The following is a 17758-nucleotide window of genomic DNA, read 5'->3' on the forward strand; positions in this document are numbered from 1 at the left end:
ATTGTCTGCACCATCTTGTTGTGCTCAGTACTGCCCATACCAGGGATATCATACCAGCACTAAAAAAGATAAATTTGCCTTCCTACAGGAGGAAAAGGAAAGCCAAAGGAGGCAAAGGAAAGACTAAATCCAATGGCCGTGTCCAACATAAAGGCAAGGGTGACCAAATTCACTCAAAGAACCCGCCCAAAGCCATCCAACCAATCAGCCATTCTAGTCAATCAGAGGAGGCTCCCAAATTATCTAAAGATTGCAAAGGCTGTGTAGCAGCCTCTGACATAGAAACAGATGCAAAGTCAAAAGCCAAAGATGGAGGTATGTTGTGATTGTCTCAATTAATGCTCATAAGTGGCCTCTCATTGAGTGCTGAAGTCATAGCTCACTCCATACTCAGTTTGTTCAAATGTAACATGTATTACAGAAAGCCAGACTGGCACATCCTTTCCTGACCATTTCCAAAATGAGATGGGATTATCTGAATCTGCTGCTCACTTAGAGTCCAAATCGCCCCCTCCTCATCTTAGAGACTTAGATTTCAATCTTCTTCAGTCAGGAAAGCTAATATTAACAGGTAAATGTTCTTACTTTTAATGGTTACAAAGTATTTATTATTTCCTTAACATTAAGTCATTTCTCATGTAGGTACGATGGACCGACTGGGACGAGCATTGGTTATCACAGAAAGTCACCTCCCAGAGGATGGATGGAACACAGATGAAATAATAAAAGTGTTGTCCTGCTATTACACCATCACCAGGTCTGTTATTCAACCCATGTAACAGAGACGACCATGACTGTCACTACACCTCAAATGCACTGGTGTCTTTAGGAGAAAACATTCATACTGTGTGAGCTAAAGTTAGAGCTGGAGTATTTTCATATTCTGGGTAATCCCCAGTGTTTTGCTGAATTTTAGACTGGAGGGCACTGTCTCATGACCTTTTACTGTGTTTGGCTAATGTGCATTCTGTGCTGTGCTTATTTTGAAATAACAGACCTATGGCCAGAGAGAAGGGTCTTACTGTCATAGTGGACAGCAGAAAGTCTGCCCCGTCTGAACTCTGTCTCTCTGCACTGAAGCTCTTCAAGGTGAGTCAGTGCACGGATGGTGTTTGTGGTACAGTTTTTGTTTTGCATTGATTCTAAACCTGTTTTGTCTGTGTGTATGTGTCTGATTGTGTCTAACAGGGGCAGGCAGAAACAGGGCTTGACTCAGTCCTTATCCTAACTGAGGAGCAAGATGAATCGACCCAACCATGTCTGGATAGAATAGAGGTGCATGTTTATTCACTAAGCTAATATTTATCAATCAATTTGGGCTAGCACGGAGTAGGGAATGGGCTTTTCAATAATTTTGGGCTCAATCCCCAAGACAGACAGAGGAGCAGCTACTGGTACCTGAAATCTATACAAAGCTGAAAATGAGAAAGGGAATTTAGACAAGACATGCCATCCCATGATTTGACATTTATAATAGCCAAGACTCTTTTAGTTTCTGTTGTGAACTATGCTTAACTGCCCTAGTTCTGGATTGCATCTGTATTATTATCAGTGCATTTATATCTAACAATTAGATCTGGTAGCCAAAAATGTTTAATGGAAGGCTAACATGCAAGGTGCAATGCAAACACCTCAAACAGAAGATTTTATTATTTATGTCACAGAGACTATCTCACAGACACATAGAAAGCAAAGATTTCATAGAGTTGCAACACAAGTGTTGGCAGCATGTTTGCTTTCTGTCAACTCCTCCGGTTCCCCAGGGAGTTTGTTTAGTTCCCGTGGGATAGGTTAACTTTCAGTCTGGCGTTGAAGTAGATGATAAAACTCATTAGAGATTTTACTCACTCTCAGGTGCATACAGTACGAGGTACAGGCATCCTTCAGCAGTTTGTGGACAAGCAGCAGTTGCCCAAAGAAATGGGTGGAGACTTTAACCACTCACATGATGACTGGCTCACTTTCAGACTGGTAAGAAAATACTTGGCAAGTTGTCCTGCATAGCCAGACTTTTGGCATGGTCCACATTACAGCTTATTCTGACTCTCCAGCTTGTGTATATCTAGTTTACTTGATACTAATAGTTTTAAACAAAACTTTTAATGTATTTATACAATTTTACACTACTTATCTGACAATTCCAGTGATTAGTGCTCACTGTGTCAGCCTGGTTTCTTGTAAACACAGCACAATGTTGAAATGTCCTGTGGCCTGTATCACGAAGGGAGATGAACAAACTCTGAGTTTCAGGGTAGGTTTAGAGTTGTCAAAACCAAACTAATCAAACCTAGTTTCAATCAGGATCAGAGTATGGGAGCTGAGTGGAGCGGCAACAATTTCCCCTCCGCGCTCCAAGCATTCAATAATCACTCTGCTCCAGCTCCGCTCCGGGTTCACCATTTCCCGCTCCTTGCTCCACTCCTCTCTCCACTGATCAGAAACACCGCTCTGCCTTCGCTCCGCAGTTAAATTATTTCACGATGCTTGAAAAATCAAAGTTCTGTTCAGAAATTATATTAAACAAAAAAATAAATTCATAATACTAGAAGAATAGTTTTAATTTGGTTTATTGGAACACTACAATTATCCCAAGTCCATATTAAATGACTGCTTAACTCGCTTAGCTTACTTGTCTGTGCAACGTCTCTCTCTCTCTACTATGGTGAAGCTGAGGGTAGTTACTTCAGAAACAGAAAGAATATGCTGTAACTTCTCAGTTTTTTCTTCATTCCTGAATGTGTGCGCGTGATTTGTACATTATGTGTGAGCTTGTGTGCTCTGTCCGTGTGCAGCAATGTAGCAGCACATTAGTTTTGAGCGGAAATTAATAAACTGTACAACTTACAACATGCTTTAACCTCCCGCACTTGTCCATCGGCATTTTATTCTTCGTATGTGATCCACATATCTGTCAAGCTTACTAATTACGTTTAATGCATGAGTTGGCATCATTTGTGCTCCGAGAGCATCAGTGCAATTCACATATTTGTTAAAATGAAGAGATGTCGTTATTAAAAATATAATTAATTTAAATGCATTTACAAGGCAGGAATAAACACTGCTGCTGCAGCAAACACTTGAGAAGGCAGCAGAAAGAAAATATCTGACTACGCAAAAGAATAAGATGAATTTAAGAATTTATATACTTTCACATTGAGCTCAAAAGAAAATACATGTTGTTTAGTCATTTTAAAAGCTTTATATATTGAAATTTACTTATAGGCAATCTATATATTTAAATTAATTCTAATGCAAATGTAATATTAATTGCCAGCTCATATAATATATATATATATATATATATATATATATATATATATATATATATATATATATATATATATATATATATATATATATAATGTATATACACATTTTTTATATTTTTTATTATTATAATTTGTATGATATTAGTATAATAAATCATTAGTAGCAAAAGACAATTTTGTCTCTAAAATTCAGACAATTTTGTCTCTGAAACTCTTCTACTCTAAACTGCTTTCATTTGGAGTGAGAGATGGGGGGAGTGGCTTAACTGCATCTGATATATGCCACTTTGCTTACAGCTGATTGGTCCGGTTTGGGTTTGTGATCTCTAACCCAGAATAAAACCTGCTCCGGAACTGGGTAGCTGTTTAGCGTAAGTTACCATGGTGACGAAAACCACTCAAAAACCAACCCATCTTCTTGAGCCCAAAAACTCAGAGTTTGCTCAAACTAAACGCAAACTTACCTGGGTAAAAACTGAAACTGGCTTCGTGCTACAGGCCACTGGTGAAGTACACTACTGCACTTGCCTTAATCCTAAAACGAGATTCACCATCAGAGAAGTTACTGTTAACATGGAATCACAGATATATTTTTGTGTTGAGTTTTTCAGGCTAGTAGAAACTAGCATCTAGCCATTTACATGATATAGGACGTCATAGCATTAAAGGCTAAAATACAGCACGTGTGTTTTTTTTTCTAAAAAAACAGCTTTTTTTTCTACTTAACCTGTTCATTGACAAAATCTTTGAATGGACATCATTCTGTGTCTGTGTAAACTTAACACTTTGGTTAAACATACTTAGAATATGTCCCACAGCCAAACATCTTTTACATTTATAAATACAGTAAAGCTACACCCATAAAAAACACCAATAAACTTAAATATAAACATTTTAAGAATTACCACAAGCCTGACCCAACATCTGCAGCAGATGAACATGCTCTTCCTGATGTTCTGTAGAGTTTGGAGCAGCTGACAGAGCGCTGTGAGAGCGCCCTCACCCTGCTGGGAGACGCACTGCAGTCTATGGACACAGAACCACTACCTGACTGCATTAAGGTGAAGGACTGTTTGATGTAAAATATGATTTCCTGTCTACTTAAGTCTATTTAAAGGGATACTCCACCCCAAAATAAAAATTTTGTCATTAATCACTTACCCCCATGTCGTTCCAAACCTGTAAAAGCTCAGTTCGTCTTCAGAACACAATTTAAGATATTTTGGATGAAAACTGGGAGGCCTGTGACTGTCCCATAGACTGCCAAATAAATAACAGTGTTAAGGTCCATAAAAGGTATGAAAGTCGTCATCAGAATACTCCATCTGCCATCAGATGTGCAATCTGGGTTATGTGAAGCTACGGGAACACTTTTTGTAAGTGAAGAATAAGAAGGTCACTTCATATAACCCAGATTGCACATCTGATGATAGATGGAGTATTCAGACGATGATCCTAAATATCTTAAATTATGTTCCGAAGACTTTCTGAAGAGCTTTTACGGGTTTGGAACGACATGGGAGTAAGTGATTAATGACAAAATTTTCCTTTTGGATTGGAGTATCCCTTTAAGTACACATTTGTTTGTGTGATATTTAAGCAAATAATTGAGTTATCAGACTGTCTTGTTCTTTTCACCTGTAGAATGTTCCCCTCAGCGTCGACAAACACAGACAGTTAATGACAAGCATCCTCACTGACCAACGGCTGACAGAGCTGCAGCAGGGGGGCGGGGCTTGGCTGGCAGGTCTGGCCAATGGGACATCAGGGTTGGCACAGAAATCACCAGACTGCAAGTATGAATAGAATACAGAGAGAATGCATAATAATACTAGTTTCACGTTAGTTTCACATTTCACTTAGCTTCACTTTAAATGTAATCTTTAGTGGACATTTAACAATAAAATGTTGCAAATGCATTTCTGCTCGTCTGACTGTAGTATTGCACTATTTTTTGCATTCAGGGCTGCTTTGGCAGTGGCCTCTAACCTGTATGACAGTGTGGATGACGCGCTTCACCGGCTAGTGCGTGTGTCCAATCAGAGGGGTCGTGACCTGGAAGCGCTGGGGAGATTGGCTGCACTTGTGGATAAATTGGACAAGGTATGTGTGAGGATAAAGAGACCAGTGAGATCTGTCAATGGAATATTAATTAGGTATTAGTTACAAATTATTTTATTCCAATTATTATTTATTATTATTATTTTCTTCAGATTTTACACATGTCTGCAATTTTCAAGTAATCCTGGAAACTTTGATTAGCTTCAGATATGTTTGATTAGGATTAGAAACTGAACTCTGCAGGACTGTGGCCCTCCAGGCCCAGAGCTGAGTTATTTTGCAGTGTAAACTTTGCTGATTATAACGGGAATGTTCAAGAGAATCCAGAATTGCGTGCAGACAATGAACTCATGCTAAACTGCGGACTCAAACGGTCACGTGAAACTGTGTAAACTTGCAGCTTTGTTGATTATAATGGGAACATTCCAGTTTTAACGCATCATGTCGCTCACTTGCTCTGAATGACTGTTTTGTTTTTTGAGCCTCTAGGAGAACCATGCTGACTATTTAGACAGTGTGTTGGTTTACTGATATGATAGTGTATATAACAGCTATAAAGTCATTCAGGAACACAGTCCACAGTTTGTTTTGGATATGTTCATTATGAAAATGCATGCAAGGATGGTGAATATTGTAATTGTAAGGAAATTGTATAATATATATATATTATATATATATATATATATATATATATATATATATATATATATATATATATATATATATATATATTCTCTCTTTTTCTTTTATCTTTTTTTTTCCCTTTCCCAGCTTTATTTCAATGAACAAAAACACAAATTACAACAACTTTTTTGTTGTTGTTGCTGGTGAAAATACTAACAGTCTAAGACTTTTGCACAGTAGTGTATATATTAGCTTTAGTTAACAATAACATAACTTCAACCATGACATTTTCTCCTTTTTGTGTTTAATGGACGAAAAGAAAGTAATACTGGTGTGGAATGACATGAGTAAATAATGAGAAAATTTTCATTTTTGGGTGAGCTGTTCTTTTCCTAAAGGAAATGTTCAACAGTTTTGAGTGTGATCATGCTGTTTCATCACAAATGACACTGACTTCTTGTTTCTTTCTCTGTGTGTATGTGTTTGCTCCAGTGTGAGAGAGACATAGAGCACGTACAGCAGCAGCTCGAGGACTATAAACATCCTCCTCTGTCTCTCAGCAGACTGTCACTCAAACAGCACAAGTTCAGGAGCTTCAGAGAGTCTGCGATGGTGAGTCTGTTTCACAACTACAGCTGAAATGGACTCTTATAAATGATCTGAGACGCTTCTCATTCCCACACATTTGATATTCGATCATATGTATGTGATCTTACCTTTTCCACTCATGTGCAGCTTGGCTTTGCATTTGTGCGTGTTAACAGGAGCTTCACAGTGAGACTCTGGTGTTGCTGGGAGAGGTGGAGAGCTGGTCTGAGCTGGACTGGCCCGGTCTCAGAGCCGTGCTGGACAAACTCCCTCCAATAAGAGAAAAAGTGCGAGACATGTCTCACTGTCTGTCGGACTGCTGGACACAGCTGGACAACACACAACGGCTCCTGTCTACACTTACTGAAGTAAAGCACAAACAAATATACACACAAGGCCACTGTATGATTGTTATTGTTTATTACTGTTTATTCCATGGTAGATATAATTCTACAAGCAGCAATGGACAGGACAGGACCACTTTACATTACTATGGAGTGATGCAAAAAAAAGAGAGCGAATATAGACATGAGAGAGGACATGTCCTGAGCATATCAACATAAGCAAGAACATGAAGCAGAGTTTAGTTGTTTACAGTAGTTTATCTATTGTAGATTTCAGTATTCAAATGCTTTGAATATGATTTATCCATTCAGAATTTAGAATCAGAACTACACGTTTTATAGCATTAGTTTAAAGTGTTTTCCACTCAAGATTTACACAGTATGGTACTGATGCTAGAACGCCAAACTTACAGTCAGCAAGTTATCATTATTATTATTTATTCTTTTTTTATTAAGCAAGCATGTATTAAATGGATCAAAAGTGACAGTACATACATTCATAATATCAGAAGAGATTTCTATTTCAAATAAATTCAGATTGGTAAATTTTCTGTTTATCAAAGAAAAACAAATCCTTAAAATTTATCAGTTTCTACACTTTGTCTAACTGTTTCTAACAGTGATAACAATCAGAAATGTTTCTTGAGCAGTAAATCATCATATTAGAATGATTTCTGAAGATCATGTGACACTGAAGACTGGAGTAATGATGCTGAAAATACCCCTTTGATCACAGAAACAAATTACAGTTTAACATATATTCACATAGAAAACAATTATTTTGAATTGTAACAATATTTCCCAATATTACTGTTTTACTGTATTTTTAAATAAAATATATGTAGCCTTAGCAAAGATTAGAAATTTCTAAAAAAACAAAAACAAAAAAAAAAAACCTACCAACCCCAAAATCTTAAACGGTAGTATATCCCTAATTTAGAAAACAGAAAAAAAAATACACTATTTACTGTTTGCCAGTGGGGTAAGAAATACACAGATTACATAAAAATCAAAAATGACTCAATTGATAATATTATATGAATTTTGACAAAATTTTGCTAGTGTGATTGTACCATTTTTCCTTCAGGTTAGATGCATTTTCTCAGACTTTTGGAAGAGAGTGCAATATACAATTTTACATTTAGAGTATTTGCCCCTACGTACACACACTTATGCTAATAATAATGACTAACTCTCCATTTTTTCTCTCTGCAGGCGTCTCAGTGGTGTGACGTGGTGTCGTCCTCCTCTCCTTCCTCTTCTTCATCCTCCCCTCTCTCCTCTCTGCCTCCCATCCCTCCATCACGTTTCCAGGACGCTCGCGCTCTTGCGCTGGATCTGGGTGGTGGGGCTTTGCTGGACCTCTGGTCCCAGACTCTGGAGCGCTATCAGAAAACTCTGGCTCAGTTTAAGAGCCGGATCCTGCAGGCAGAAAGAGGCTCGTCAATGGCCCAGGGTCAGGAGCCGGACTCGGGGGGACGAGGGAGGACTCCCGCTTCCAGCACGTCCAGCCTGGGGGATTTAGAGGGGGAGATCGAGCCAGACTGGTGCCCTGGAGAAGGAGAGGGGGGCCTGCAATCCTGGGGTTCACTGGCGTCTCTCTTCCGGCCACAAAACTGCTCAACACTCAAGATTGGAGAGGAAAAGAAGAAAGAGGGGGTGAATCCAGGAGGGGGGAAGTTTCTGCAAAACCTTCTGCACCCGGCCAAGAAAAATGTAAGTGTGCATGTTTTAGAGTGAGGGAGTCGCAGTCATGAGTTCAGCAACCAAAATGAAACTAAAACACTCTAAAAACCACCTAGTGAACACATGCTAACAACTTCACAGCTATCTAGAAAACTCCCTATCAACCACCAACAACTTAACAACACCCTAGCAACCACATAGCAACACCCTTGAAACCACCCAAAACACCTGCATTGCAACTCCCTAGCAATCACCAAGAACACACTATAAACTTATTTGGATCACCTTATCATCTGCATTGCAACACCCTGGGAACCATCTAGAACATCCTAACAAGCAAATAGCAACAACCTAGCAACCACCTAGAACCCCCTGACAACTGCATAGACACATTCCAGTAACTGTAAACCAGTTTCCTGGGATCTACCCATAACACCCTAGTAACTATCTAGAATACCCCTAGCAGCTGCATGATAACTCTAGGCAACACCCTGGGAACCTATCACAGCACTCTAGCAACCATCTAGCAACATCATTATAAATGCATACCAACTGCCTAGCAACTATCTACCTATTCCTTAACAGCCACCAAGAACACATTAGAATCTGCTCTTTAAACCACTAGAAACAGCATAGTAACACCCTAGCACCAGATAGCCACAGCTTGAGGACCATCTTGAACACCTTAAAAACCACCAAGAACCCAACTAGAAACTGCATAACAATGCCCTAGCAACAACCTAGCAAACATCCAGAACACTCTAAAAACAGTTAGCAACAAACTAGCAGCCACATATCCACAGCCACATACCGATGCCCTGGGATCCATCCAAAACACCCAAGCAACCAGATAGAATACCCAAGCAACCTTATAGTAACCCCCTAGGAACCATCTTTGTCCAGTGTCTGCGCTATTTTTCGCCAGATATTATGTCCAAGAAAAACTTATAAAAACCTGTTGTTGCAACCTCCACTATGTTGTTGTTGTAGTTGTTTTGTCTTTTTAGTTTAATTTACTACGATATAACAATGACACGGGATTGAGGCTAGAAGGGATACAGCTACGTCCATCGGGGCTTACTGGGCATACACACATCAACATTGCATAATTTTTGTCATGCTGAACAACAATAATTACTGTATACTTGCATTATTGTAACGGAAGGTTTAGGGTTGTATAGGTGTAGATGTTAATAAAACAGAATGTGATAGGTAGCAAATTTACTTTATTGTTCTTTCCCGGCCATATCCCATTCCCGGCAACAACCATGGCCCGGGTCAGTGCTGCCACCTTGTGGAACAACTGATTAGTGCCAAACAAATTCAGTGTGCATGTGTGATCTGGGCATGCTAAAGTTGGTTACAAAAATCAGGTGGTGCACGCGCAGTGCACTCATACTATTCTGGTGATGAAATTTGCGTCATGCACACAGGCCTTCATATTCATATAAAAACTGAAGTATACTTTGTGCTTATGTAATTGGTTGTCACTGTCCTGCTGTAGGCCACAGACGCACCCCTCCCTCCCAAACCCCCTCGCAAGCGTCATCCCAGTTTCGACCTCCAGGCTCTGCTGGCCCCACGCCGTTCGGCCGCCGTGTCTAAACCTGCAGAGTCCACATCGGGCCAGTCCTCTCCACTGTCCTGGTTGGGCCGCCGGGGGCTGACGGATCCCATCCTTACGGCAGGGGTGGCAGCAGCGGTTCCAGGGTGGAGGGATCCCACTGGAGCAGGAGCAGGAGCAGGAGTGCTGATCAGAGGAGTGGAGGTCAGCAGTAAGGAAGTGGTGGATCACACAGGCTTCACGCGCCAACATGTGCTGCTTAACCGTACCGAGAGAGAGACGGGGATGGAGAGAGCAGGAGCGACCGCACAGAGGTGTGTGTGAGAGATTTCCCTTCCAAAATCACCTGATGAAGCTACTTTGTGAGGATATTAGGTCACATAGGTTTGTTTTGGAAAGGCTGTTCAAATTTTGGTGACATCAGTTGTGTTAAAGGGTTAGTTCACCTAAAAATGAAAATTACTCAATTTTTTACTCACCCTTAAAGCATCCTAGGTGTACATGACTTTCTTCTTTCAGATGAATCCTGTCGGAGTTATATTCAAAATTTTCCTTGCTCTCCCAAGCTTTATAATGGGAGTAGGTAGGTGGGTGTTTTTGTTCAGCAGTCCAAAAGTAGTCAAATAAAGCGCATACATCTGTGATAAAACGTGGATCACATGGCTACGGGGGGTGAATAAAGGCCTCTCGTAGTGAATCGATGCATTTTTGTAAGAAAAATATCTATATTTCAAACTTAATAAAAACTTTTCTCTCACTTCTGTTAACTGTCACACGCAGAATCCGTTTTGGTGGATGATGGAGAATGTATGCGTCGCATGCACCTCTGAGATATGCTAGTCTCACGAGTTTTACAGGAGCAAAGGAGGCAATGTTTCCTTACTTTAGCAAAGGAAAATCAGTCCTCCGCACTTTCATATTCGTCAGTAATCACTGGTGTGACTCGTACGTCATACGTAAAAAAAATAAATAAATAAATAACATTTTAAATATGAATATTTTACTTACAAAAACACATCGATTCAACAACAAAAACATTGAACAAAAACACCCCCCTACTCCCATTATAAAGCTTGGAAGAGCAAGGAAAATTTTTAATATAACTCCGATTGGATTCGTCTGAAAGAAGAAAGTCGTATACACCTAGGGTGCTTTGAGGGTGAGTAAAACATGGGCTAATTTTCATTTTTGGTTGAACTAACCCTTTAAGAGTCAAAGGGAACCTCCACTGATTTCCATACAATTTACTAAAAATCAACACTTTCAGTAGCTAGATTTTTAACACAACAGGTCAATGACAAATAAGGCATTTCAAGATAAATTTTCATTAAGGATAAACCATGTTTTTGGGTCAATCTCTCTCTCGATCACAGCAAGCTGTACTTACAGTGGTGTCGGCTGGTCAGCACAGAGAGGCAGTATGTGGCTGTTCTTAAAGGTGTGGAGGAGAACTATCTGCCCCTCCTGGAGTCTTCAGACGTCCCGTCTGCGCTGAGAGGAAAGACAGAGTCACTCTTCTGTAACTGGAAAAGCCTCTCTGCCTTCCACTCGCAGTCACTTCTCCCGGCCATGGAGGGCGCTCTCTCCCAGACACTGCAGCAGACTGACTGCTTCAGCAAATATGTGAGTAACAGCTCACATTGCTTTTTCCCATAATTTGGCAAAATTACAGTTTCATTGTAAACAAGACAGGAAAAAAAAAAAAAATTTTTTTTTTTTTTTTTTTTTTGTAAAAACAATGTTTTAATGTGATCTTCATATAATATTTAAATAAAAAAAGCCACATAAATGCGAACGAAGCTGAAAAACACCATAATACTGTTCATAACCAGAATGTTTTGAATTATGAAATGTTGGTATGTATCCATATGAATCAAGTATTTCCTGATATCTGTTTCCACAGAAGGATCAGTTTCTTCTGTATTCCCACTACATCCGGATGAGACCTGAGCCGGACGCTCTGCTCATCGGTCAGGCTGCTGACTTCTTCAGGGTGAGAAAGCAATGTCAAAGTTGCATTTAATTGATTGATATTTCATCAGAGCACATGCAGGAGAAGTATAGCAGTGTGTCCATATGGCACATTTCATGAATCAGGTGTGAAACAGAGCCTCAGTGCAGTCTACGTTACCTACCCAGAAATCATACAAAAAAAAAACATGAAATGTGTGCTTTTTGTTCCTTAAAAATGGAATGAGAGGCCAGTTTATACCCATGCAAAAAAGGACACTTAGTTTTAAAATGAGTACTTAGTACAGATTTAATATATTTTAAAAGAATATACCGCTAAAAATAGAATAAAATAATATACTACTATGTGTACTGGATGTAAAACTAAGTTTAAATTTATATTAAATGCAGTTAGCTGAATTTTAGAGCATTTTTGACCCTCTGAAGAAGGGCTTTTTCATTAGCAGCACAATATCATTATTAGTTGAAATATGGTTAAAGCGCAGTGTTGAATGTACTGACCAGCATTTATGGTAAACCCAAATATACTATCATTGCTTTGAAAAAATGTCTGTCTTGTATTTAAATATATTTGTATTAACATGTTTGTAATAATGTAAAAATATAATAAATGTAATATTGAATGGCACACTAGAGTTAAAATTCTAATCAAGTACTTTGCATGTGCTTTAGTATGTTAGTCAACACATTAAAATAAGTGGACTTTAAAGCATGTCAAATTATTATTAAAACAATCATTTAAAAAGAACTTTAAAGTGAAACATTCAGTTTGACATTATTAAAAAAGGTTGCTTTTTAAAAGTGAACTTAAGCGTGTTAAGAAACGGTCATGAAAGTGTCTCTCATTCAGTTGCCTTAGTGGCATTTTTTTTTCATTAATGTTGCATACGTCTTGTATTTCAGATTGGAAGTATGTATCCAATACAGTTAGGCACACTTTTTTTTCACAAGTTGACTGTAAGCTGATCTGTCCATTCCTGACTCTGTGTACTGTAATACAGTTTATGTTGCACTACTGTCTTTGCCCACAGGGTGGCAAATGAGTTTTTGATATCTGTGCCATTTTTTTAAATGTGGGAAATAATGAGCTGTTTATTTAATCGTTCTCTCTCTGTCTCTCTCTCTCTAGTCAAAGCTGTCTTCGTCTCTTGTTCCTGCTCCTCCGTTTCCTCAGTGTCTCTCGGCTCCCGTTCAGAGACTGGAGCAGTACTGCCAGACACTAGAGGAACTGGGCGGTCTCAATCCCACCTCTGACTCCGCCCTCTCCATCCTAAAACACGCCCAGCGGCACGGAGAGGATCTGCGAGCCAGTGATCTCATCACAGGGTGTCCGGTATGAACTCAAATACCACATTCACTTACAACAGAGTCTACAGTGTGTCTTTGTGAGGTCACATGACCAATGCACTGCTGCCACCTGGTGGTCAAAAAGACAATAACAGATTGCGCTTTATGCAATATCCGATCACAACAACATAATACTGATAGCTAGCAAATGTTTTTTTTTCTTTCTTTCTTTTTTTCTTTTATGGATTATTCATGCAGTGAATTAATTTTTTTTTTTTTTTAACATTTTCCAAGCTGCTAGTCTGTAATTAAGAATCTTTAACTTTATGGACAAAAAAAAAAAAAAAAAAAAATCTCCAAATTTTCTTATTCTTCAAAATATAGTGTTCCTGTAAAGTATTTGTATTGCTAACTAAATCTATTAAAATATTTGTTAACTGAAGTAAAGCTGAAATAAAATATTAAAAAAAAGAAAGTTAAGATTAAAAAAGAGAAAGAGATTACAAAGAGAAATCAACTAAGTGTAAGCTTAAGTATTAAAATTACTAAAGCGAAAAGTTAAATAAAACAAAAAATAATGCAAGTAGTATAAAAAAAAACTAATTTAAGATATTCATCTAATCATATATAAATAATCATATAATTATGTTGTTCCTGTAGCTCTAAATGGTGCTAACAACACCTCGATTGCAGGTTTTTTATTTCTAACACATATACCGGCAAAAATGTGTGCCTTGGATAAAAGCGTTTGCCAAATGCATGAATTCAAACGCACAAATAACTGTGTGTGATATCACTGTTTTAATAATGTGCAACAAATACACATCTGTTAACTTCTCAAAAAATGTGGTTTCATGGTCCTTTAAAAACAGGTGTTTCATTTAGCAAGCTGGTTTATCCTCAGTGATGTAAAGTACACTCATCACAGGTCCAGGTCTTGCTCACGTGCACCGTGGTTTTTGTGTACCAAGGAACATGAGTGGTTAAAACCTACAATCAAGATCCAGAATTAACACACGCCAAGCCATTAATGCTAGAAAAAATGTGTTCTGATGAGTAAATAATATGTTACTGGCCAGTTAGCTTGTTATTTTTTTAATTTTTTTTTATTAGATGCTTAAATTCTTCTCTTTTCTCTGCAGTTCTGTTTGGTACCTCTAAAGTCACAGAAATGACATGCTTCACCTTTAGTGAATCTCCAGACAGTACGCTAGATCTAGATGTGATCTGGATGTGATAGTAAAACAAAATAAATAAATAGTGAAATTCTAAAAAAACAAAAAAAAACAATGAAATAATTGATGCATCCTTCATATCATATTGAATCACACAAAAGAGAGTAGATGTTAACATGATGCCCTTCTGTGTGTGTGTGTGTGTGTGTGTGCGTGTGTGTGTGTGTGTGTGTCAGATCCCCGTGGCGGAGCGTGGAGATCTGGTGCGTCAGGGTGAGCTGTGTGTTTCCGGTGGAGGCCGACGGAAGAAGACGGGAATCAGAAACATCTTCCTCTATCAGAACTATCTCATCTTCACCAAACACAAAACACCCAACCCAGGATGCAGTGTGTACAGCTTCAAGCACAGCATTAAGGTACACACACACACACACACACACACACACACACACACACAGAGGCTGTGTTCGGAGGGGAATGCTAGTGTACTGCACACTACTGTATACAGCCTGATATTTATTAAAGATGACCACAGTATGCACTATGAGACAAAAACCTTAAAGGTGCTTTGTTTATGCTGCACTGGCTCCCTTGTGAAAAAGAAGTTAGATTGATTGTACTGAATCTTCACTTGTAGTTTGCTTCAAAACTTAAGCTAGATAATATACTATCAATGAAAGTAAAGGCCACTTAAAACTTAAAGACACTTTCATGAAAATATTTCTTAACACAATTAAGTACACTTTTAGAAAGTGCACAATGTAAAATTTAAAATGTTATTTTAATGTACATTTGAATTGATTATGTTTTAAGAATCTTTTCATCATGCTTCAAAGTTCACTTTATTTTGATGTGTTAACTAACATATTTAAGCACATGTATAAAACTTGACTATTGTTTTAACTGTAGTGTTAAATACATCTTAAATACACCAATACAAATCTGTAATTACAAATATATTTAAGTACATTTATCATAAATGTTTGTCAGCAGTACTTTAACCATTTTATTTTAAATAGAAGTAATGATGAAATTACATATAACGATGTACTTAAGTCCTACTTAAGTGGGTCAAATACACTAAAATTAAGCTAACTGCATTTAATATATATTTTTTAACTATAATACATTTTCATTTAATTGCAATTATCTGCAAAAATATTACATTCATTGTATTATTTTTTTTTAAAAAAGTATATTATTTCTGACATTAAATGGCATCTCAGTTTGATTATGTGGATTTTTTGTGCATTAAACAGGGAAACAGTTCCAATGCAAAAGCCTCTAAAAGCCATTTTGGTCAAAAATGTGATAACGATACTGCGTGAATGCTCTCCACACATAGATGTTCATCAAGTACTTCCACTTCAGATGTGCTGAATCTCAGCCTCAACCCGTTCAGAAGAACCCGTACTTACATAGAAACCTATGCATAGTAGCCAGAAAGAAATACTCACTTTAAAGATAAACGTCAGACGTGCTCAGAGGCTTCTGCGTCTGAACTCTTGATGTGTTCAGTGGGTGCACACCTGACACTCACAGAGCGGGAGTATGTGTTAGTGTGGCGTCTGACTGCCTGTGTCTCCTCAGACGGGTGAGATGGGTCTCACTCAGAGCGTGGGCGAGGACGGGCTGAGGTTTGAGGTGTGGGTGAGACATGCGTCCCGCACCAGGGACTGTCTCACTCTCCAGGCCTCCAGCGTGCAGGAGAGAGGAACCTGGACCCACGACATCGCACAGCTGCTCTGGACTCACGCCATCCACAACACAGGTCAGGACTAACCTTTGACCTCACACCTCTGACCCCTGCTGCAAATCACTCTCTGATTCTTTTTCTCTTGATTATTATCTTTTGATGCATTATTGAGTAAAACAGAACTATATTTATCACTGATTCTCGCTACACTCTGCTTGTGAAAAAGTATTACACTTCAGCATACTTTTTTAAATGAGGACCTATTATTGAAATAATATACTTTAAAAGAATATAAGTGCAAACTGTATGTGATGTTTTCTTGGACTTTCATTGCATGTTCATGCAATTACATGAAAAATAATTAATGTTTCAATTTATAGTAAATGCCAATAACTACATTTTATTTATTTGTTTATTTATTTATTTGACCCACTTAAGTAGGACTTAAGTACACCTTCATATGTGAATTTATTTTTTATTTTTTTTCTTCAAATATGTGACTCTGGACCACAAACCAGTCTTAAGTCGCTAGGGCAAATTTATTTTTCTGCACCCTCAGATTCCAGATTTTAAAATAGTTGTGTCTCAGCCAAATATTGCTGTATCCTAACTTATTTATTCAGCTTTCAGATGTTGTTTAAATCTCAATTTATAGAATTCCTCATACAGTATGTTTAAAATGTGCTGCTGAGTGTACTGACAATTGTTTATGATAAACTAAAATATACTTTAATATCATTTCTATTGAAACGCGTTTGTATATTTGTAGTTATACATTTGTAAGCATAAAGTTAAAATATGAGTGATGCACTAGAATTAAAAAAATAATCAAGTGCATTAGTATTGTGCTTTAGTATGCTATTCAAAATGACAAAATAAGTGTACTTTAAAGCATAATAAAATATTAAAACAATGATTTACCATGTACTTTAAAAGTACACCTTTTAATTTTGTACTTAAGTGTGTAGAAAAACTTAAGTGGCCTTTTATAAAATTAATATTATATCATTATCTTAATATTATCAGTACATACAGAGATAGATAGATAGATAGATAGATAGATAGATAGATAGATAGATAGATAGATAAGCACACTTATTTTTCACATCTGGACACTGTTTCCTGTTTTATTACTTTGGTGAAACTAGCCAGTAGCCACAGTTAAATAGCTGGTCTCTATGTTTCTTGTTTAGAGCTACAGTGTTCCTGTGATTATTATTGTCAACCATCACAATTTCAGAAGTAGCAAAAGTTCCGGTTCCTCCTATAAACTCAGAGATGAGGACTGAGACAGAAGTAAATAGTGATTCCAGGAATGTTCTCTGTGGTGTTTGGATGCGGATCGGATCACTGCTGCCTGTAAATGCTCAAATGACCAAACATCACTGAATAGTGCGTGTGATGCATGCGGATGATGTCTCAGTAGGCAGCACACTTGGGTTTTGATGGTTTTTGATTTTTCTTTTTCCCACAACATCTTGAGCTTTAGAGTT

At 37.9% G+C, this 17758-nt stretch overlaps 1 protein-coding gene across 1 annotated transcript in view; it reads left to right on the forward strand.

Annotated features, from left to right (window-relative positions):
* The window catches only part of LOC109092891 (rho guanine nucleotide exchange factor 40-like), a 37357-nt gene that overhangs the window by 16183 nt on the left and 3416 nt on the right, over positions 1-17758 (forward strand). Inside the window, exons 6-23 of the mRNA XM_042728796.1 lie at positions 89-315; positions 422-571; positions 643-757; positions 996-1089; positions 1189-1275; positions 1855-1971; positions 4232-4330; positions 4914-5065; positions 5234-5372; positions 6447-6566; positions 6719-6910; positions 8102-8602; positions 10077-10450; positions 11510-11759; positions 12040-12129; positions 13237-13440; positions 14806-14985; positions 16160-16340. Of these exons, the coding sequence (XP_042584730.1) occupies positions 89-315; positions 422-571; positions 643-757; positions 996-1089; positions 1189-1275; positions 1855-1971; positions 4232-4330; positions 4914-5065; positions 5234-5372; positions 6447-6566; positions 6719-6910; positions 8102-8602; positions 10077-10450; positions 11510-11759; positions 12040-12129; positions 13237-13440; positions 14806-14985; positions 16160-16340 (3272 nt within the window). The remainder of the gene's footprint in view (positions 1-88; positions 316-421; positions 572-642; positions 758-995; positions 1090-1188; positions 1276-1854; positions 1972-4231; positions 4331-4913; positions 5066-5233; positions 5373-6446; positions 6567-6718; positions 6911-8101; positions 8603-10076; positions 10451-11509; positions 11760-12039; positions 12130-13236; positions 13441-14805; positions 14986-16159; positions 16341-17758) is intronic.

This window comes from Cyprinus carpio, chromosome B7 (genome assembly GCF_018340385.1).
Source record: "Cyprinus carpio isolate SPL01 chromosome B7, ASM1834038v1, whole genome shotgun sequence".
In the NCBI taxonomy this organism is placed as follows: domain Eukaryota; kingdom Metazoa; phylum Chordata; class Actinopteri; order Cypriniformes; family Cyprinidae; genus Cyprinus; species Cyprinus carpio.